Source organism: Equus quagga, chromosome 18 (assembly GCF_021613505.1).
Source record: "Equus quagga isolate Etosha38 chromosome 18, UCLA_HA_Equagga_1.0, whole genome shotgun sequence".
Taxonomy (NCBI): domain Eukaryota; kingdom Metazoa; phylum Chordata; class Mammalia; order Perissodactyla; family Equidae; genus Equus; species Equus quagga.
This window is the reverse complement of record NC_060284.1, coordinates 1,408,162-1,432,430: the sequence shown is the minus strand read 5'-3', so window position 1 is coordinate 1,432,430 and position 24,269 is coordinate 1,408,162. Positions and strand designations below refer to the sequence as shown.

The window sequence follows — 24,269 nt, the reverse complement described above, 5'->3', positions numbered from 1 at the left end:
AAGAACACGTCTAATGCATGTTTTCATACTCGGCTTGGCCAAAAAAGGGCATTTCACCGTCAGTACATATTTAATCACTTCCTAGGCACTATTTTTTTCCTATTTTACCTCAACTCCATTTAAAATGATGTAGATAATTTGCATCTGTCACCGAAAGTCAAACATTTTCTTCTTCCAGAAAAACAGGTGTTCCAAGGAATTCATAAGTGCAAAAACAATCATAGTCAGATTGATAGGAAAGACACCAAAATGACAGCTACCTCGTTTAAGACCAGCAGCCGCAAGTGCTGATTTTTATTGATATTTTCTGATTGACATTCTCCTTCCATAACCTGTCTACTGTGCAAGGAAACTAAAAGGCAAAGAGTCCTTTTTGTTCTTTAACAGAAATCATAAATCAATGACGGCAAATAAACAGCTGTGCCAAGATGCATAGACAGTGTGCTAATCAAACATCCAAATATAAATGTTTATTAACCCATACTCTTTCAAAAGAGAAAAAAAATTATGCATATGGGCAAAGATAGTAAGGAAGGCAGAATAATTAAAACAGCTGATGTAACAGGACAACACACTATTACAGTGAAAACACTAACAGTATCATTTATATGGTTTAAAAAAATACATTATTAGTAGTTATTAGCTAAAAAGAATATACATTACTCTGCATTTTCAGTTCTCTGATAGGCTGGGTGGATGATAATTTCAATATTTGAAAACCATGGGGCTGGCCCAGTGTTGTAGTGGTTAGGTTTGTGTGCTCGGCTTCGGCAGCCCAGGATTTGCGGGTTCAGATCCCGGGTGCAGACCTACACACCACTCATCAGGCCATGCTGTGGCTGCATCCCACATACAAAACGGAAGAACAATGGCACGGGTGTTAGCTCAGGGACAATCTTCCTCACCAAAAAAATAAATAACTAAATAAAAATAAAGGAATTCCGGCCTGAGCTACAAAAGAAATAAAGAAATCAGATTTGTTTCTTTGAAAACTAAAAACTGGCACCAGATACTTCCCCAACTCAGAAAATGATCACTAGTTTTAATTCCAGGCCAGTTCTATCAGTGGTCTTTAATCAAAAGGCAATATGTCATTGGCAGAAAATGAAATAAACACTCTTTCCCTCAAGGAATTAAAGGACAGCACTAAACACATCTGCCCGTCCTACTCAAATTCCCAGAGCCCTCGTCGACCGACAGTTAAGGAGAAGGAACAGTCGTGAAGGAGGAGGAACGCGTCTGTTTTGAGACTTGCTCAAAGCACAACTGCCGGCAACAACCAACAGTCCAGCGGCCCCACTGGGCCCTGCTCATTCTCACTGAACCTCCCTGAGCGTCCACACCAGCCTCCAGTCCCCGTTGCTTCCACCCTTCTGAGCATTCACAGTCACTGGATCGATAGTCTGACTCACAATACAACTGCCTCACACCAAAAGGGCAGTAACTCAGGACACCTTTTGAAGGGGCCGTGTCCAGCGGCACTTTCTAGACACAACGGGGTCAGTCAGCACTGATTTCCCAAGAATTCCTCCAGAGCACATGAAAGGGATCTTGCAAAACAAAGTTTTACACTGCTCATTATCAATTTCAAAAAAAGACACCAAACTTCTAGCTGCTGAAAATTTTAGGAATTTTTGCCATAGTTGAGCAGAATTCTCAAAAGACATATGCTTCGGGCACTGTCATTCTGGAGTGCTGAGGACGCCAGGCAGGTGGGTCCACCCTTGCCCTACCCATGGAACTGGCCCTGACTATACCTACTGCTCGGTCACTGTCACTAGATCTCAATAACTGTTTCCAAAAAGCTCATTAAATCAGTATTTTTACATTTCATTTACTGTATAGCAGCAGACAGACAGAAGGACAGTAAGGGCTGTGGACTCAGAAACACCCAAGTTCAGATCCTGGCTCTGCTTTGATCAAACTGTAGGTCAAAGGTCAGTTACTAATCCTCCCTAAACCTCGGATCCCTCTTGGGAATAAGTGGAAATAAATTCCTCTCTCACTGAGGAGCTGTGTGCAGTAAACTCAATGCTGTCTGTAACATCTTTAGCCTATGCTTTTCCAGCAAGTCCTCCAATGCATCCACTTCCAAGGCCTCTTTAGGTGCACTGACCTCGGGTAAGTGTTCTTTACCACGTCCCCTCAACTCTCTCCCATCTCTAACTATACATATTGACTTGTTCTACACAAAAGGAAATACAGGGTGCAATTTTATGAAGCCCTTTTAAATAAGAAATACTGACTTCCTTTTCTAACTTTCTATCATACAATTTTATAGTCTTTGAAGAAAGTAGTATTAATTAACCCCATTAGCAGAATGTAGCTATCACTTTATTATTATTCTTGGTCACATCTGAACTAATGACCTAAGACGTCCAGATTCCCTTACCATGAAGACTGCCACCATCAACAGTGAGCATTAATATTCAGAACATGAGGACACTTTAAAAGCAACACCCCCTTTAATCTTTTTAAAGCTATAATTAGGGGAAGAGAGAGTGAATGCTGCCCTGTGCCCTCTGTTAGGTCCCCCCGTACTCCCTACAGGGAAGCATACAGCTCTGTTGCTCCTGGAGTTGGCTATTCCCTGATGATGGGCTTGACCACCCCCGGACAGGTGCATATCAGGAAAACAGCAGGATCAACTTTGGATAAACAGATTTAAGCAGCAAAGGACAGGCTGCAGAGTCAGACCAATGTGGCCCCAATCCTGACATCATCCTTTCCCAGCTGTGTAGCCTTGGGCAATTTCTTAACAGTTTTCATATCTATAACTTGGGAATAAAGTTGATGACTGTTTTAAGGATTACATGAGAATAACAGGTAATAGTCAGATAACAACGTCTGGCGTAAACCCTTGGTTCTCTGTTGCGACTCTGACGGGCACACCCCTCCCCATCCTTGATGCCCTGAAACAGCAAGAGTCCTTCCAGTCAAGGGCAAAAGTCAGGCCTGGGCTTTTCCCAACTGGGCCTCAAAGGGATTAACCTGGGAAACTCTGCATGTCATATGTTCCCTGTGAAAGGCCATAATGCACCGTAGGATATTAATAGCTCAGAAAACTTTTACAGTAAAGAGAGCTATCTGATTTTGTTTAACTTGGTGTTTTCTAAATTTATTGGACCCTCTGTTTTGCACAGCCTCTCTCCACTTTGCATGCTGAAAAATGTTACTCCTGCATACAAGCCTTTAAAATTGCTAAGCGGGGAGGGGACGTGGGAAAAGATATCAAAATACTCCACAATATCTCATTCTTCCCAGGTTAGAAAAAATTTCAAAAAACCCTTTTTAAAGATGATTATTTGTTTTGTGCCATAGAAGTGTTATGAAGACCCATATGAAGTGATATGAAGTGTTAAAATGACCATCCTCAATCTATTTGGTCTCAGAACCCCTTTACACTCTGAGAAATTACTGGGGATGGCGAAGGGGTGTGGGAAACTTCCGTGGGTGTTTCACGAACGAAGGATACATTCCTCCCCTTGACTCAGGGATAGATGGTATGATGGCAGATTTATATGTCACCGTGGCTGAGTCATGGTGCCCAGGTGTCTGGTCAAACACTAGTCCAGATGTTACTGGGAAGGTATTTTGCAGATGAGATTAACATGACAATCAGTTGACATTACCCTCAATAGTGTGGCTGGGCTCCAACTAATCAGTTGAAGACTTTAAGAGCAAAATCTGAGGTTTCCTGGAGAAGAAGGAATTCTGCCTTAAGACTGTAACAGAAATCCTGCCAACCTGCCCTACAAATTTCAGAGTCCAGGCTGCAACACCAACTCTGGCCTGTGTCTGGCCTGCTGGTCTGCCCTACAGAATTAAAGTAAACCCACGTCAAAATTTATTAAACTGCATACTTTATATATGTGCCATTTATTGTATATCAATTATCCCTCAAACAGTACTGAGACTCTCAAAGAGCTTTGCTCTCTGTGGTTCTCTCCACTGATATCTGCTGAATTAGAAAATGGCAGCGAGAAATTTTTAAAATATTTATATATATTGATGTATATGTTTTTTATTTTAAAGTTATATTTTCTAAAACAAAAAAAAATAGTGAGAAGGGTGGTATTTTAAAATATTTTGGCAAATCTCTTTAGTGCCTGGCTTTAATGAAGACAGCTGGGTTTTCATATTGGCTTCAGCATTCACTATGTCGCGACATGTTGTTTTGGTTGAAGGATATAAAGAAAGTCCGGCCTCAATCAGATACACAGCTGGAAAACCAAGGACATTTTAATCCCCCTTGCAGCCCATTCTTAGTTGATAACACACCAAAACTTGACAGGTGGTGGTTTCCTAAAGGTCAGTTGCAAAGTGGAATCTAAACTACATCAACAAACTTTGAGATACTGTTTCTTTAAAATCTATTGATCAGTCTTGAATTTTGAATGGATTTTTTACCCATATATTATTGTGTTATATCATGCATTGTTCTTCAGAAAATATTGATTCACAGTTATGCAGATCTTCCAAATACTGACATATTTCATTATATAATATCAAAAAATCAGGTTGGTCAACATCACCAACAATCTAATCAAGTCTTTAAATACTGGGAAATTTCAAGCTCATGGTAAAACACGAATTTTCCAAAATTCTAACTTTTTCCTTGAAAGTTCAAATTTTATCATCACCAATAAATTCTGTCAATTGTTTTCCTTAAAGTAACAGACTCACATCATTCATTTTTAAGAAAATGTCTGCCAAATAGTCAAGTCTAAATAATCATAATTTTTCTGTCAGTTATTCTTTCAAAAATAAAAATGCTATTCCAGATTGGTGGTTGCCAGAGGTGGAGGGTGGGTGTGGGTGAAATGGGTGAAGGGGGTCAAAGGCACAATCTTCCAGTTATAAAATAAATAAGTGCTGGGGACGTATGTACGGCATGGGGACTATAATTAATAAGACCACACTGTATGTTTGAAAGTTGCTAAGAGAGTAGACCTTAAAAGTTCTCATCACAAGAAAAAAAAATTTTGTAACTACGTGTGGTGATGAATATTAACTAGACTTATTGTGGTGGTCATTTCACAATATATACAAATAGCGAATCATTATGTTGTAGACCTGAAACTAATATAACGTTGTGTGTTAATTACATCTCCAAAGCTTTTTTGAATAAGAGAAAAAAATAAAATAAATTGAAAAAAGAAAAATGCTGCTCCATGTTAAAAAGTCGCTGGTTTGTCTCACAAATGCTTTTCCTCAAGACAAACACCATACTTCAGTATACGGCAGAAGTGCCGTATGGCACATCCCATTTTGTCACACAATATTAAAAAGACATGCACTTAAAGGTCAAAATTTACTAAAACCAATAATTTTTACTGCATTTTCTTAAGTGATTCTGGCGTTTTGCTTCTTTTTCTGTGGCAAGCACATGGCGAAGAAGAATGCAATGACTGAAGCCACTGCCCCGTTTCGCACCAAGGCACCACGGGTCCAGTTTACCACTGTGTCTGCACCATAAGTGCAAATGCTGACACAGTGAGAGGCTCATAACATCTCAGTATTATTACAGAACTTGTCTTGAGCTTACAGAACCCCTGCAAGAGACTCAGGGACCCCCAGGGGTCCAGAGACAAAACTATGAGAGCCACTGCTCTAAATGCACCCACTTGGATGCTGAAGGGAGAGTAGGAATGTTCGCGGCTCCACACTGTATAAGGTGGTGCGATGCTGGTTAAATGAGGAGCTGAGGACTCGTCTCAAAGCTGTGCTTGCACAGCAAGTTCATTCTCACTTGATGTGTTTGTTAGAATGGATAAATTTATACGTAACTGGATATTAGTCAGTGAAATTTACTTATTATTCTGATTATCACAGACAGTCTATATAATCTGAGCTCATTACGAAGTGACTTCATAGCCAAATTTCTAAACCACTTTCTAAAAACTAAATGTAGAATTTAACATTTTCTTCAGTGTAAAACTAAGCAGAAATAGTTAATAAGTTTGAAAATGGCACACTTTCAGTTAAAACACAGCTAAATAATGAAGTGAAGTCATTTGATTTATGACGCTAGAAAACTGTAATTCAAGTGAAATTTACCATGTACAACATTGCACATGTTTACAATCACTGTACCATCTGATTTTAACATTTAGGCCCTTGGAAGATAACCTTGGAGAGAACAATACAGTCACTCAGAATACAATATCCATTAACAGTTCTTTTCAATAAAAAATATCATCCTCTGATGGAATCAAGAAGACCACCAATCACAGGCAAAAAAAAAAAAAAAGAAAGAAGAAAATGTTGCTTTAGGAAATATCTAAAGTAAAGCAGAATGAATGTACATTAACATTTATGGAAAAAAAATTTTTAGATCTACTTAAATTCTAGTTGTGGAATCACATATCCTAGTAACCCATGTTACAAAATCACATTTCAAGCCATACAACTTAAATTGTATAAAACCAAACAAAAACAAAGAAGGTCAACTTACTCGGTCTGCTAACCCTCCAGGAACTATCGTCCTCACAACCACGCCACTCGATCTTCCTCCGACGATGCCAAAGCCCAAGCCGGAGCCATCATTAATGAGCTCAACATCTTCAACGTGGCCCCAGCGAACCTACAGATTCATGGCAAGGAAGAGTCAGAGTGTTAGCAACAGTCTTAGCTTCTCAACACAGCGATCACTAAAGCAACAGAGACACCACGAAGGAAACCTTCTTACAATTAACGAAGGCAGTTTCTAGAGTCTAGGGGATATGTAAAGATGATCACATGGTCCCTGCCCCTAAGGGTCTTACAAGCCAGTAGAGAGAGAACCTAGAACACAGGGCCGAATCCTGGATCATCGGACACTGTGGTCCTAAGAGGACGGAACAGTCTCATGCCCCATCCACGCCCAACATCTGGCATAGTGCACAGCACACCGTAGGAACCAAGAGATACATCGTATCTGAAGTGGAAGAGCATCACAAAATACTATAAAGCTGTGAGGGTGAAGGCGAGCAGTCAAATCCAGTGAGTGACTATGGGAAGCATGAAGGAGAGAAGGCATTTTAACTGCTCTGCAGAGAAGAAGGCATTCACGCGCAAGGGACTGTCTGGGCGGAGCTGGCCGGAGGAGCGAGTGGGAGGAAGGGCAGTCTGAGAGGAGGGAGCCCGGGCCACAGCGGCGGTTCAGGAGGCTAACCTGGCAGCAACGTGAAGTCGGATGGGGAGAAGGACACGAGGTGCCGAGACCAGTTCAGGAGACTCCTACCAGGGAGAGGAAAGCAGGCCTGACTGAAGATAGAGCAATAGGATGACACAAGTCAGAAAAGACACGAGTGTCTCCCTCTCACTGGCAGGCTTCCATCAGAAACGCGCACCAAACTCGCAGAATCCAACTGCAGGACAATATTCGCCCTCTCAAGATCACCAGGCCGTACTTACTACTTAGTTCTTCCATTACACTAACTTGGAAAGTTACTGTGCAATGTTAAAATGACCAGAAATATTGGGAATATTTAATAAATTCACGTCTGGAACAATATCTAATACCTGGGCAGCAGCAATGTGTGCAAAAATATAGTTGAATTAGTGAGAGCAGCTAACATTCGCGGCACCAGGCACTGTGCTGAGTTCTCCACGCGCGTTCTCACTAGTCCTCACGACATCTCTGTGAAGCAGACACTGTTACTGGTTCCAAGTAACAGACGAGGGAGCTGAGGTATGGAGAAGTCAGGAAACCCGCCCACTGTGGCACGGCTGGGAGTGGACGAGCCGGACTCGACCCCACTCCTGAGTCTGAGTACAGAGCCCTGGGTCTCAACCACAGGGCCAAACAACTCGCCACTCTGTTCATTCTGTTTATTATGTAAATTGTGCTGAATAAATATGACTGATTACAACAGGGAAAACGTCCATATATTAATTCGTGTTGTTGTGACCTTGTACTGTACCCAGACAGCCTATTTTCCCTTTTGTCCCAATGAATAAAAATTAAATACATCAGCTAGCACTTAGTGTTATAAGAAAATAAGATTTATTAGCTCGCATTCCAAAGATGCAGGCCAAAATCTGTAAAATGTTATAAAGCAAGTTTAAAGATTCCCAAAAGAGACACATACTTTTATTCTTCTAAATTGCTCAGTATACATCCTTACATGAAAAAAAGAAAAACTTCCATAATTTTGCAGTATCAATAGGCTAGTCATAAACACCCAATATAATTTACAAAAATAATGCTTTTGAAATAACCAAATCTTACTTAAGACACTCAACAGTAAATCTCTAATAAAAACTCTCAGCTTAATTAATTAACTGGCTACATCACCAAGGAACACAAGACTCTTTCCATCACCCAATAAATTATACCTAATACTACAATTTGCCCTCTATATTAAATAATAATCTTAAATAAGGAGAACTATCGGAAAGAACCAAAAAAAACCCTCCATGAAATATCTTATTTAATATGCTAATGCTGCATTTGGAGATATTATTATCTTTTTCAAACTCTGACAAGTAAAATGACACCCTCTAAATGTCTTCGCACTCCTTAAAATCAATGGCGTAATTCAAAATTGAGTATTTTTCCAAACTTGCAACTCACTGTCTCAGGCAGGGTTGTATCGGGTGGGCTGGTAGAAGCACTGCTTTTTGTGTGGACTGGCTCCCGGGCCACAACCAGATGCAAGGACCCAGTGGTTTGCTGTAATAAGGCGATCGCCTGCTGATGGGAAACACGCTGGTCCAGTGGTGTGTGATTAATAGCCAATATTTGGTCATTTTCCTTTAACCTTTGATCCCTTGATGAAATCAGAAAAGAAAATATTGTTTAAGTGATACAGTAGTCTGATTTAAAAAAAATCTATTATTCAAGTTGAGGAGATTAGTTCTTATGGTACTACTTCATTTAGGACACTCACTCAAATAATTACATAATATAACAGAGGTCTTCAGAGTGCTTGTCATCAAAGCATTTATTAGCTAATTAACCAATTAAGTAGAGCACCCCCTGACACACACACACCCCCACACACATTTTAAAAGACTTTTGTCTAGAAAAATAAGCAAAAACAATGTCAAGGGCCCCACTGCCAAGGTTTTGCAGTATGGACCGTGCACATACCCTGTATTCCTGAACCCTTCCAACCTGACTTCAACACATCCCACCCTGGGGTGAGCAGATCCTCACCAGCAACCTCCCCCTGGCAGATGCATCCCGGCCCCACGTCCTTCACTGCTCCAACGTTTGTCAATAGAGGCCACACTCTCCTTGAAAATCAACAGGGATTACTTCCAAATCTACGTCTGAGCCCTACTCTCTGCCCCAATCTCCCCACTGCTAACCCAAGTAAAAGGAACTATTTTTAAAAGAAATTAGCAAAATGTTAAAAATAAAAAAGGTACTATTCTAGTTAATTTTTACTGAGCACTTATTATGAGCCAGGTGCTGTGCTAAATGCTCTGCCGACGTGATCTCACTTAATCCTCAGTCGCCTTTAAAGTAGTTAAATTATACACGTGAGAAACTAGAGCCCGGGCAAGCTTAGCATCCTATCCAAGAAATCTGATTCTGAAGGAAACTCTTTTTTTTTTTAAAGATGGGCACCTGAGCTAACAACTGTTGCCAATCTTCTTTTTTTTCTTTTTTTCTGCTTTTTCTCCCCAAATTCCCTCACTACATAGTTGTATATTTTAGTTGTGGGTCCTTCTAGTTGTGGCATGTGTGACGCCGCCTCAGCATGCCCTAAGAGTGGTGCCATGTCTGCGCCCAGGATTCGAACCAGCACAACACTGGGCCGCCGAAGCGGAGCACTCGAACCTAACCACTCGGCCACGGGGCCAGCCCCTGAAGTAAACTCTTTGACTTCTCAAAGTGCGTGCTGGAGTAGGACTTGCTCTGATTTCTGCCTGACTCCAGGATCTCCCAGAACCGTCCTCTTCCGTTCCTACCACTCTCTCTTATCCTCCTTTCTCTCCTGCATCCACCCAGCTCCTCCCTTCCAGCCCCAGCGTCAACTGTCCAGCTGAGACTCCTTGTCTAATACCTAAAACCGAACTCGAAAATCCCTCAAGGTTTATTTTTCTAGGCTTTCTTCAGGCTGGTATTTCCCAAATCAAAAATGTATGATTATCTGCAGTTATTGACCAACAAGGAAAGAAAAACTCTTGCCAGGATTGTCTCATAAAACAACATTTTCTCTCTGAAAAGGGATTAATCTCTGAACGGAGAATTCTAATTCACAAATTTAGAACCATGAAAATTCCACTCTATTGCCCTCATTTTTCTCAGGTCACAGCAGGTTCAGCAGAACTTTGTCATGGACCCGAATTTATAACTTCTGACCTCTAAGACACAAACACGGCTACACCTGGCCCCAAAGCACTCTTCCAGCTTAGCTTCCTGCCTCACAAACGCCTTTTCTCGCTACTCTGAACTACTCTTTCCTCTCAGACACGTCTGCACGTCCTGGTCTTGTGTAAACGGTTCCCTCCGTTTCTATGCCCTTCCACTCCGCTCAGCCAAATTCAGACCTCCCTCGCCATCCAGCTGTCTCTCTCCCTCACTGGTGCTCCGAACCGCTCATTTATCACTCACGGCATATTCATTTACACTAACGATGCTGTCCACAGAGCCAGCTAAATCCTTCCTGTTCGATTTCAGGCTTTCTGAGCACAGGGACTCATCCATTTTAGATTCTCCTTTGAAACTAGCAAGTTGGATATTTCCATTTTGGGGGCCAAAACTGTGGGTGGCTCTCACAATAGATCATGTTGCATTTTAAAATGTTGCTTTCATATTCTTTTATTAATATTAGGAAAGGCTTATGGTATATTAAGAAGTAAGAATAAGATACTGAATGTACTCCATGACCTTATCTTTAGTAAAAGAAAACCTTCTAGGGTATTTCCTAGTTGTCTCAGGGTGGTCAAAGTCCAAAAGGTTTGGGGTTTTTCTTTTTTTGCCTTGTTAGATTTCTCTATTTTATAATTTTCTATTATATGCATGTATCACTTTCATAATGATTTTCACAATTTCAAAATACATATTTTCAAAATTGAGAATCTTGCCTACAAACTTTTCCCTAGTCCTAAAGAAACACGTATTTTTAGATTTTTATTTTTTTTTATTATTTTTTAATTGTTTTTCCTTTTTCTCCCCAAAGGCCGCCCGTACATAATTGCATTTTTTTTTTCAGATGTGGGTCCTTCTAGTTGTGGCATGTGGGACGCCACCTGAGCATGGCCTGATGAGCAGTGCCCCGTCCGCGCCCAGGATCCAAACCGGCAAAACCCTGGGCCGCCAAAGCAGAGAATGCTAACTCAACCACTCGGCCACAGGGCCCAAAACACGTATTTTTAAATGTGACCGCTACAGGACACTGTCCGGAATCACTTTCATCTTCCCATCTCCAGTGTCGTCCTTTCTCTAACTTCTTCACCAAAATTCCTATTCACAGCTTGTTCATTAGGAAAATTTATTATTTAATCCCAAAGGAATAAGTTATTCTTGAATCTTTTCAATTCTGATGTAACTCATTTTGCATAAATCAGTCCTTAGTTTGCTCACACACAAGTTTTCTATTTTCTGGAAATTGATCTACTGTAATCTTCCTTTTTCCCTACCCAAGAGACTTCCAGGACACCTTGTTTCTTTCCAGTTAGTATCTGCTCAGGGAATATAAACTCAGCCTAAGATAAACAAGCTACAGAGAAGTTTCCTGGAAAATACGATTTTGATGCATTCTAAAATTGAGCAGAATTAGTTTTACCACTACTGTTATTTATTATTTAACTCCTCCATACTATGAAACTGAATTGACCTTTCCATCCAAGGGGAGACCAGTCCTGGTCTCTCCATCCCAACGTTCAGAAATAACGGATTCCCATGACTTTGAGAGCCAACAGGTCTCAGGCAAGCTCCCACAATGACACAGCTCTGTGTGGACAGTCCTCAGAAGAAAGGAAGAACTGACCGTGAAGGCCACTTAGCACGATCGAGAAGGTCCTGCCTGGCTGGCCCTACCTCGCCCCAGCCCCTCTCACACCATCCTGCACTAACCTTCCATGCCAGGAAAGTACCAGCCACACTCCAAGGACATGAGCTGTGTTCCCTCTGCCCACAGGGCTGCTGGTCAAGAGCGTCTCGTTATTCCTCTCCCGACACCCTCTGCTCTCTACAGACCCCACTCTTTCCTCTCAAATTCCCTCAAGCACCACCGCCTCTGGGAGGCCACCCGACTCCTCAGCCTTGGTCGGGGTTTTTTGCACACTTCCAAACAGCAAAGTCCTCTTTTGGAAGTGCCCACCCCAATTTGCGATCACAGACCTATTAGTACAGAGTAACTGAGACATAATGACGGACCACAAAAAAATTGCACAACATTGAAAATACACTAAAAATTACTGAACTGTACACTTTAAAATCACAATGTTTATGTTATGTGAATTATATCCCAAATATAATTTTTTAAAGTTTAAAAAAATTACAAAGTTGGGGGAGCCCGCCTGGTGGCGCAGCGGTTAAGTTCACATGTTCTGCTTCGGCGGCCTGGGGTTCACTGGTTTAGATGCCAGGTGTGGACCTGTGCACCACTTCTCAAGCCATGCTGTGGCAGGCGTCCCACATATAAAGTAGAGGAAGATGGGCACAGATGTTAGCTCAGGGCCAGTCTTCCTCAGCAAAAAGAGGATTAGCAGCAGATCTTAGCTCAGGGCTAATCTTCCTCAAAAAAAAAGGAAAAAAATTAAAAAGTTGGGCCGAAGTTAAACAGGCTTTTTGTCAAGGGACTGCGCAGCCATGAGCAAGCTAACACTGAGTGACCTGAGGTCTGGGTTCACCCTGGATTGTCCAGGTTTGCCAGATCCCTCCTGGTTTATACCTGTGGTCTCAGTGTCATTAGTAATGGCACAGCCTCTCGCTCCCAAAACTTTTCCAGCTTGGACAGTAAGCCACACGATTACCCTAACTCTGTTCACCCAATCACCAAGCACAGGACAGAGCTCCTCACACGTGTCTGACCGCTGCTCTGGCTCCTAGAACGCACGTGAGGGACGCCACACTGCGTGGCAGAACGCAGATGCACGGTCACGGGAACCCATCGTTTCTGAATCTGTTATTTCCAGTTGGGAAGCCCTGAACTGATCCCCCATGAGTGGAGAATGTGAATTCAAAACTCTATCACCAATTGAGAACGTTTTCATAATCACACTGCTACTGCTGCTATTATTCTAACAGGCAGTAAACGTAACGAACAGTGTGATTGTTAAAAACAATAAACTCAAGACCTGAAATCAAACAGAGACAAAGCACAAGGCTCCACACCCCTTAAAAATTAAACCAAGACACAGTGCAATGGGGGATCCCACAGGCTCGAGGGGGCTTTCAATTGATGAAAAGTAAAATAATCAACAGCGTGATATGACCACCAAAAAAGCTACTGTAATCTTAAGTTTAATGAATGATATAGTCTGAGAGTGCAGATTCCCATCTTACTGACGAGACCACAGTTAAAGCACCGGGTTCCATGTGAGAGCGGTGGAGGAGGAGGAACACGAGCTGTGTAGTCAGACCACCCTGCGCTCACATCCTGGTTCCAGCATTAACAGCTGTGTGACGCCAGGTGCGCTGCTGAACCTCTCTGAACTCTGTCTTCATCTATAAGAGGCAGTTAACAAGACCACGAGCCACACCGCTGCCCCAATTATACGTGAGAGCACCTGCAACGGCCTGACCAATGCGTGGAAGAGGGAGGGGAAGCATTAGCTGCTCTTGTTCTGTTTTTATTACTAGTTTCTATTCTCTTTATAGCATTGTTGTCAGAACAGTCAGACAAAAATTGGCAAAACGCAAAATGAACACGTTCCTCACCTGTCCGCTATGCTCCCTGGCTGGACCTCCTTCACGAAGATGTCAACTTCTCCCAGAGTGTGACTTCTCACGGCCACCACACTGAACCCGAGGCCTCCGGCGGAAGGCCGCTCTATATCGATGTACTCGACCTGGCGGCCCTAAGGGAGGGTGAAAAGGCAGGGAAGGACACCGAACCGACACACCCTTTCTGAGGAACTGAAACTGCTCCTTTGCGAATACAACAACAGCTCCTCCTAGGTCATCTCGATAAAACCGAAGACACGTAGCATTTCAGTAATAAACTATTCCGGGAAACCCTCTCACTCGATTATTTTCAGCAGAACGTGGGAGGAACGTGCAGTGCTCTGCAGCCTCAGGGAGCCGGAGAGGGATTTCCACACTTCATTCACCTCACGAGATAAATCCCAGATGGACGCAAATTCCTGAGGAAAATGTGCTTTCCCACAGTAAATTCAAATTACTTTTTACACTGAATATCTCTAAATTCTCTTGATGCAAAGTGCATTTTGCAAATGAGATACATTAAAAAGTTGCTTTCTGTTTAGTGGTTAGCCTAAGTCAGAACAGCTGCATTTCCTAGGGTTCTTTTTTTAATTCTATTGTGATGCATTAATACTCCATTGTATTAGGATAATTTGAAAGATTACAGAAAGGCCACCATCCGTTCAAATGGGTTCTACCTGTGACAGACAAGTATTTTATTGCTTTAGTTAACAGCTGCATTCACAACATGAGAAATTCATAGATGTAATCAAGCAACAAAAGCATCACATAAAAATAATTATCAGTTGGAGAAATTACAACACATACCACAGAAATACAAAGGATTATGAGAGAATACTATGAAAAACTATATGCCAACAAATTGGACAATCTAGAAGAAATGGGTAAATTCTTAAGACTCTTACAACCTCCCAAAACTGAAACAAGAAGAAATAGAGAATCTGAATAGACCAATCAAAAGAAAACAGATTGAAACAGTAATCAGAAACCTCCCAAAAAATAAAAGTCCAAAACCAGATGGCTTCTCTGGAGAATTCTACCAAACATTCAAAGAAGATTTAATACCTATCCTTCTCAAACTATTCCAAAAACTTGAAGAAGACAGAACACTTCCCAACATATTCTACAAGGCCAACATCACCCTGATACCAAAGACAGACAAGTACAACACAAAGAAGGAAAATTACAGGCCAATATGGCTGATGAACATAGATGCAAAAATCCTCAACAAAATATTGGCAAACTGAATACAGCAATACATCAAAAAGATCATACGCAGGGCCAGCGCTGGGGCCAAGTGGTTAAGTTCATGCACTCCACTTCGGCGGCCCAAGGTTTCACTGGTTCGGATCCTGGACCCAGACATGGCCACGCTCATCAGGCCATGCTGAGGCAGCATCCCACATAGCACAACCAGAGGCACTCACAACTACAATATACAACTATGTACTGGGGGGCTCTGGGGAGAAGAAGAAAAAGGAAAGAAAAAAAAGACTCACAACAGTTGTTAGCTCAGGTGCCAATCTTTAGGGGAAAAAAAAAAAGGATCATACGCCATGATCAAGTGAGATTCATACCAGGGACGCAGGGATCGTTCAACATCCTCAAATCAATCAATGTGATACACCACATCAACAAAATAAAGAATAAAAACCACAAGATCATCTCAATAGATGTAGAGAAAGCATTTGACAAGTTCTAACATCCATTTATGATAAAAACTCTCAATAAAATGGGTATAGGAGGAAAGTACCTCAACATAATAAAGGTCATATATGACAAACCCACAGCCAACATCATACGCAACAGGGAAAAACTGAAAGCCTTTGAGAACAGGAACAAGACAAGGGTGCCCACTCTCACCACTCTTATTCAACATAGTACCAGAGGTTTCGGCCAGAGCAATTAGGCAAGAAAACGAAATAAAAGGAATCCAAATAAGCAAGGAAGAAGTGAAACTCCGGCTGTTTGAAGACATGATTTTATATACAGAAAACTCTAAAGAATCCATCAGAAAACTATTAGAAAAAATCAACAACTATAGCAAGGTTGCAGGGTACAAAATAAACTGACGAAAATCAGTTGCATTTCTATAATAACAAACTAACAGAAAGAGAACTCAAGAATACAAATCCCATTTACGATTGCAACAAAAAGAATAAAATATCTAGGAATAAATTTAACCAAGGAGGTGAAAGACCTATACAATGAAAACTCTAAGACATTATTGAAAGAAATCATTGATGACATGAAGAAATGGAAAGATATTCCATGCACATGGATTGGAAGAATAAACATAGTTAAAATGTTCATACTACCTAAAGCAATCTACACACTCAATGCAAGCCCAATCAGAATCCCAATGACAGTCTTCACAGAAATAGAACAAAGAATCCTAAAATTCATATGGGGCAACAAAAGACCCTGAATAGCCAAATAATCCTGAGAAAAAAGAACAAAGCTAGAGGCATCACAATCCCTGACTTCAAAATATACTTCAGAGCTACAGTAATCAAAACAGAATGGTACTGGTACAAAAACAGACACACAGATCGATGGAACAGAATTGAAAGCCCAGAAATAAAACCACACATCTATGGATAGCTAATCTTCGACAAAGGAGCCAAGGACGTACAAGGGAGAAAGGAGAATCTCTTCAATAAATGGTGTTGGGAAAACTGGACAGCCACATGCAAAAGAATGAAAGCAGGCCATTATCTTTGGCCATACACAAAAATTAACTCCAAATGGATTCAAAGACTTGAAGGTAAGACCGGAAACCATAAAACTACTAGAAGAAAATATAGGCAGTACACTCTTTGACATTGGCCTTAGAAGGATCTTTTTGAATACCATGTCTACTTGGGCAAGGGAAACAAAAGAAAAAATAAACAAATGGGACTTCATCAGACTAAAGAGCTTCTGCAAGGCAAAGGAAACCAGGAACAAAACGAAAAAACCACCAACTGGGAGAAAATATTTGCAAATCATATACCCAACAAGGGGTAAACTCCAAAATATATAAAGAATTCATACAATTCAACAATGAAACAACAAAAAACCCAATCAAAAAACAGGCAGAGGATATGAACAGAGATTTTTCAAAGAAGATATAGAAATGGCTAACAGGCACATGAATATACGGTCAACATCACAAATCAGGGAAATGCAAATCAAAACTACAATGAGATATCACCTTATACCTGTTAGAATGGCTATAATCACCAAGACAAAAAGTAACAAATGTTGGAGAGGATGTGGAAAAAGGGAACCCTCAGACACTGCTGGTGGGAGTACAAACTGGTACAGCCACTATGGAAAACAGTATGGAGATTTCTCAAAAAATTGAAAATAGAAATATCATATGATCTAGCTATCACACTACAGAGTATTTATCCAAAGAACTTAAAATCAACAATTCAAAGAGACTTATGCACCCCTATGTTCACTGCAGCATTGTTCATAATAGCCAAGACCTGGAAGCAATCCAAGTGCCCATCAACTGATGATTGGATAAAGAAGATGTGGTATATATACACAATGGAATACTACTCAGCCATAAAAAAAAGACAAAATCGTTTCATTTGCAAAACCATGGATGGACCTTGAGAGTATTATGTTAAGGGAAATAAGCCAGACAGAGAAAGACAAACACTGTATGATTTCACTCATATATAGAAAATAAACAAAAACATGGATAAGGAGAACTGATTAGTGCTTACCAGAGGTGAAGGGGGTTGGGGGTGGGCATAAGGGTAAAGGGGCATATTTATATGGTGACTGACAATTATGTAAAACTGAAATTTCACAATGTTATAAATATTATGACCTCAATAAAGTTAAAAAATAAAAATAATAATAATTAGTCAAATTAAGGGGAGAGAGCCATAAAGTCAAAAACCAATTGGGTATAGAACATTATTTAACTACCACACCTGAAGGTCTTTTTAACTTTTAAATTCAAGATTCATTTTTTTAAGACACTTAGAAAGAGAGGTGAATAAACACAGAACCAACACATCCAAAGCTCAATGCCTGTCCTTGAACTTGTAACAGGCATCAGGGATAAAACCGGATGACGACTCTTCTGAATGTTTCCCCAGATTTTCCAAATTACATTAGTTCTAACTCCCATTAATTCTGTTCTGATATAAAATTAAAAACAGTTTCAGAGGAGTTTCATCACTCCTGGCAGACACATTAATTTTCCTCCTATGGTCAAAACTGTAAGAGTCTCTTTCCTACAAGAGCAGAGACATGTCAAATTGGAGTCATGGTCTATCTGCCATGCACACAGATATTTCCTCATGTAATTTTTTCTTTTTTAAAGATTGGCACCTGAGCTAACAACTGTTGCCAATCTTCTTTTTTTTTCCTGCTTTTTCTCCCCAAATCTCCCCAGTATATAGTTGTATATTTTAGTTGTGGGTCCTTCTAGTTGTGGCATATAGGACGCCACCTCTACATGGCCTGATGAACGGTGCCATGTCCGTGCCCAGGATCTGAACTGGCGAAACCCTGGGCCGCCGAAGCAGAGCACGCTAACTTAACCACTCGGCCACGGGGCCAGCCCCTTCCTTATGTAATTTTAACCCAATAAATTTCCAAAACACAGGTCAGAAAATAGTACCAATTCCTCCTAATAATATAAAAACACAAGCAAACAAAACACAGAGTAACACATTTTAAGGCAAAAAGGGTGAGTGTAGGTTCTTCTTCTAACCTGTAACAGGCAATATAAAGCTAAATATTCTCACAACAAGATAGAACCTTACCTGAGCCATCTGTTGAATAACTGAGTGAAAGTCTTCATTTCCCGACTTAGGAGTCCAAGGAAATAACCCAGATACAGTCAAGTTACTAGAGGGCCTGTGGGCATTCCTGTTTGTAATGGCACCATCTGTGAGCACTAACAAACCTTTCCTAGAAAAATCAAAGTTTGTGGAACAATCTGAGGGTGTATGGCTGAGCTGTTGGAGAGAAAAACAAAAGAGAATCATCAACAGAACCCATAGAAAAGAAATTATTTCTACTTAGCAAAATACGTTTTGCCCATCACACATAATTTGCATGTTAAACATATACATGTGAAAGAAATGAGATGTACATGAATCTGGGTGTTTACAAGGCTATCATTTTTTAGTTAGTGTTACACAAAATGCTTAATGGCTAAATGTGTTCTTGTTTCCTGCCTGCTACTATCACCTCAAGTTAATGGCATGACAGCTCATCACTCTCCCCGTCTGTCCAGTCATTTAACACGAGTGTAAGATGCTGAGCCCTTTTACACTGATCTGTAAACTTCAACGTAGGCACCACAGAGGATGTGCAGGTAGTGTTAAGAAAAATAACAATAACGGCACTGTGTACTGATGCGTGCTACGAGCAAGGTACTAAACCCAAACTCTTACATACTATCCATTTAATCCTTCCGATGGCCCTATTCTAGTGTTTCAACTGCGAACATGAAAACTGAGGCTCACAGGGGTTAAGCAACTTGCCCAAGATGAGCAGCAAATGGTTTGCAGAGCTACTTAAATATTAGTAACAAAGGGAGACTCCTGTAATTACGGGGAACGGGAAAACAGAGGTTAATTTTTAAAATATCATTGGCTGATACAAGTGCCAACACAGTGGAATAAAGGTAACATCAAGAACAAATGTCAATAGGACCTCAGAGAAAAAATCACCACCACAGAAACTCTACACAAACAGCCACAGGAAAAAAATCACAGGGGTTTATAGTGAGTGGACAAAATACAATTATGCACATAACTGCAAACTACATAAACACAAAAGACTGTCATTATAATGGAGTGGTGGGTTAAGTCCACTCTTAGTCCAGTAAGAGTGACAGATTTGGGGTGATGTTCTCCAATTTCCATTGCCTCCAGCAGCATTCACTGTTGCAATGTGGCACTCATTCCATGACCAGGCACCACAGAAAACTAACCTTCGACATGGGGAGTGATAAAATTATGGCATAAATTCTGATCTAGGAACAGACATATGTGCAGAGTTTAATCCTTAATTAGTTATAAAAAAAATCACTCACTAAATATTTATGGCAGGCATTTTATCAGTAAAACATTTTTTCCCAAATTTTCTTAATTTTCACTTAACAACTCTGCTACGTTATCTCCAATTACATTTAAAATTCTCCCCAAATTTACCTACAGGATAGCTAATATTCAAGCTCAGCTTCTAGATGAGATGATTTAAAATCAATCTGCCATCCCTGACCCCAGAACACAGCAACCAACCGGACAGTTAAGACGACTAATCTACCTCACTCTAAGCAGTGGTGCCACATGTCCCGTAGTTCAACAGCCACCATTTAGTCCTGCAGGAGTCCAGGCACATGTTCTATGTGGTGGAGGACACAGCGATAACACCAGGTACACCGTTTCCAATGGCTTTCTAATCATAACACTCACGACATTTGATAGTTATTTGATAACTATTGAGAGGAATAAACAATGTGCTACAAGGGCATGTCCAGTGCTTGCTAGAAAAAAAGACTTCACGAAGGAGATATATTTAAGCTAAACACTATTTTATAATTTTGAAGAAAACGTTGAGAATTCTCAAAGCATCTGACCTTTACACATTTAAACAACTTAAGTACAAAAACCATATCCCAAAGCCAAACACAAAATTTATTATCAACATTTTTAAACTGTCCATGTCAAGGCCACCCACAGGTCACCAGGGCCAAGACAGCCTCGCTGACAAATTCAGAGTATTTAGAGACAGTTTGTCTGTCTCTGTCTCCTCCCATCTTTCTTTGCTGGCTTGAACAAATCAACGGTAGACCCTGATGGGTAACTGACCTGCCCCTTCAGCTGCTTGATGGACTGCTGAAGCGTGAGGATCTGGTTGAAGAGAGGACTCTTCAGCGTCTCATAAAACACAGACAGCTTCTCGTTCTGCGACGCGTCGCCCTTCTCCTGCAACTTCATTTTCAGGCGATCGAGAACCTGCAGGACCTGCAGTTTGTCTTGTTTGGAGAAGGACAATCAGAGCACAAGTTAAACCCCATCTCATTGTTTTTGAGTTGTTAACTCATGTAGTGATAGAAGCATATATGCAGACTACCTGTAGCAGGATTTTCAGGCATTTTGAATTCTGTCTTCAAGCACTTTTAAAGAAACCTAGAGGAAAAATTTAAAATACAACAGGTGACTTTCCATTAGTGTATACACGACTATAGAATGATTAAAGAAAAATTAAATGTACCAAAATTAAAGAAAACTTCAAGAACATTCTTCATCAGAAGACTTCACTCAGGAAATTCAAATTAAAACCACGAGGTGCCACGCACACCCATGAGGACGGCTAAAACTATACAGCAAAGCAGCAGACGATACTCAGTGTTGACACGGATGTGCAGCAACTAGAGCTCTCGCACGTTGCTAGCAGGAACGTAAAACGGCACAAACACTCTGGAAAGCTGTTCGGCAGTTTCTTCTTAAGTTAAAAATACAACTTACTACTTGACCCAGCACTTCCAGTCCTAACACTTACCCGAGAGAAATGAAAACATACGCCCACGAAAGACCTATCTGTAAATCTTCACAGCATCTTTATTTATAAAAGCCCAAAAAGAGAAAAACCAAAATGTCTAATAACAGATGAACAGATAAACAAATTACGGTATGAAACATAACAGAATACTCAGAAATTAAAAGGGCAAAATTTACTGATAGACACTCATGGATTAATCTCAAAAATAATATACTGAGGAAAGAAACCAGACAAAAAGGATACAAACGGTAGGACCCCACACATATGAGGTTCGGTCTCGTCACAGGTTAGTCCACCAGAGCAGGGTGGGCAGGAGCTGACCGGGACGGGATGTGAGGGAGCCTTCTGGGGGGATGGAAATGTCCTATGTTTTGAATGGGGTACTGTTCACACAGCTGTATATGTTTGACAAAATTCACTGGGCTATATATTTTAAATTGGTACATTTTATTGTGTGTAAACTATACTTTAATAAAGTTGATTTAGAAAGGATCCTGGGCTGGGAAAGAACACCCAAATTAAGGGATCAAGAAGATTTTAGAGACATTAGGAAAAAAAAAATCCGCAAGCTGCCAAAAAGGATCCCAGACTCTTCCTAGTCATCTGAGAGAATCTCCAAAGTTAACCACCCAAAACGGTATTTCCCAGGGATAATGCTTCTAATTCCAGGGATTTGCTTCAACTAGCCCAAAACGTAATGTAATCGAAACTCAAAAAGCTTGCAGACCCTTTGCTATGACCTAAATGTCACTTTCACGGTGGTCGTTTTTGTTAGCAGTATACTGCTGTGCTGAACCACAGAAATATCAGTATCATACAGCCCAAATTTTCTTACGTGGACCCTGGATACAGCTGCTGAACGAGATCGTTATCTTCTAAGTCAAGGTCATTAAGTAAGAAAGCGTATTAAAAACCAGTGAGGGATGCCACTGGCGTTGAGGTCCACGTATTCTACCCAGTGGTCACCAGACCCAACAAGAACTAGCAACAGAACTGCTGGATGGAGCATCGCAGAAGCACTCCGCATGGCGCTGGTGCAGGCCTCACGACGCGCACTGACAGTAACTGAGGGACCGACGGGCACGCACAGCGAGCTGTCCTCTTGGACAGCAGCATTCGGCCAAAAGGACTGACAAGCGAAGTTCTGCGGTCATTGATACATCCACCTCTCTAAATCAAAGAAAGCAGCTGAAACTATGAGATGCTATTTTTTAGTGTGAGATTGGCATTTTTTAAAAATTAGTAATGGCCTGTACTCTAGATGTCATGGAAAAACAGGTGGGAATATAAATTGGCACAATCTGTTAGAACAGCAACTTAGCAACATCTATCAATCTACCTTCTCTTTTACCCAGAATATCTGCTTCTGTGTGTCCTAAAGAAGCACCTGTGAAGGGCACACAGATGTGTGTACGAGGATACTTAATGCTTGTTTTTAATAACAAAACTCCTGGAGAAGTTAAAGTATCAGGAGAGATCAGTCATGAATGTACTGAAGCAGGGCTCAACGGACTGAAGCGGGCGTGGGAGGGAGAAGGCCGCCAGCAAGCCTGTGGCTCAGGGAGCAGCGAGGACTCCAGCTTGATACGACCCCCTTGCAAAGGACGCCAAAGGTTTTTAACAGATAACAGAGTCCCTCATTTTAAAATGTCAGGAAAGATCTCATCTGTCTTAACTGCTTTTTGTAAGTAATCTGAGAAAGTACGGAGTCAGGGGCATGGCTGGATGGAAGATGGGAGATAATCACACTGACATTCTCTATTTGTATAACTAGTAGACGATAAAACTAGGGATCCCCCAAACAGAAAAGGCTTCTTTTGAGGAAAAAGTTTCTGTACATATTGTTCAGAACTTGTCTGGCAACCCAAAACATTTAAAAAGATGTGTCCCAAGGTTTAATTTTACTCCTGCAAACAAATTAAAAATTGCAGTAAAAGTCTGCCAGAAACACATTTATAAATGACAATGTCAGTCTATATGTAACGATGTATTTTAAGCGTGTTGATAATGTCCTGATATGGAAGAAAGTGATGTTCTTTGGAAGCTGTGCCCAGCGGCTGGGGACTCCTCCAGCAAGGACTGTCTGCGCCTGGCCTGTACCCACGCCTGCCTGGAAGCCCTGGGTCATGAGCAAGGGCTGGGCCGGCTAAGACGGTCACTCACACGAGTCGCTCTGACAATTGCCCCGGGGACGTGACCTAATGTACAATAGTGATTAGGGAAAACAGCAAGTTTCAGGACGTGTGCATTATTTTCTCCTTTTGTTAAGAAAAAAATATACACATTTGTGTGTGTGTAGGTTTCTAGATTTAGGAAGATGATAGTAATTCAGTAATAGTGATTACTTCTAGAAAGGAGAAGTGAGGACGGGGCGATAACAAATTAGACTTTTACCATACAGATTTTAGTTTGAACTTTATTCAAAAAGCGTATATTAATCTTATAACTCAAAGAATAGAAGGGACAGAAAGAGAATGGCTCAGATGGCCTCAGGAGAGAGCAAGAATGAGGACAACACACAGGGTGACTGTCCATACGGCAGTGCAGCACTGGCGGAGTGTGTCCCCCAGGCCAGAACTGTGAAGGGAGGTGACCAACCCCGCCTCTGCCGGGGCAGCACAGCAGAATCTCTCCCAGGAGGCGAGAAGGCTGTGAAGAAGAGTGACCGTGCGTCCTCACTGGCCTAGAGAGTCCGACTGCCTAGCATCACAGCTGACAGAGCTCCATTTCACTCGCAGAAGGGTCTGCATCGGGACAGACAGGGCTGCCCTAGGTCAGCGGTTCTCCTGTTTTAGCATGCACCAGGATCACCACGAAGGGCTGGTGCCAGCATGAATGGCTGGGCCAGCCCGGACTTTCTGATTCTGTAGGTCTCAAGTGAGCCCAGAGAACCTGCATTCTCACCAAGTTC

At 41.3% G+C, this 24,269-nt stretch overlaps 1 protein-coding gene across 3 annotated transcripts in view; it reads right to left on the bottom strand.

The window, feature by feature from the left end:
* The window catches only part of PATJ (PATJ crumbs cell polarity complex component), a 305,804-nt gene that overhangs the window by 275,379 nt on the left and 6,156 nt on the right, over window positions 1-24,269 (bottom strand). For all 3 annotated transcript variants that reach the window (XM_046645368.1, XM_046645370.1, XM_046645369.1), the window contains exons 2-7: window positions 20,930-20,985; window positions 20,665-20,831; window positions 18,607-18,801; window positions 13,826-13,965; window positions 8,561-8,756; window positions 6,458-6,586 (exon numbers count right to left, since the gene is read on the bottom strand). In XM_046645368.1, coding sequence (XP_046501324.1) covers window positions 6,458-6,586; window positions 8,561-8,756; window positions 13,826-13,965; window positions 18,607-18,801; window positions 20,665-20,831; window positions 20,930-20,951 — 849 coding nt within the window. In that variant the 5' untranslated portion in view covers window positions 20,952-20,985. The remainder of the gene's footprint in view (window positions 1-6,457; window positions 6,587-8,560; window positions 8,757-13,825; window positions 13,966-18,606; window positions 18,802-20,664; window positions 20,832-20,929; window positions 20,986-24,269) is intronic.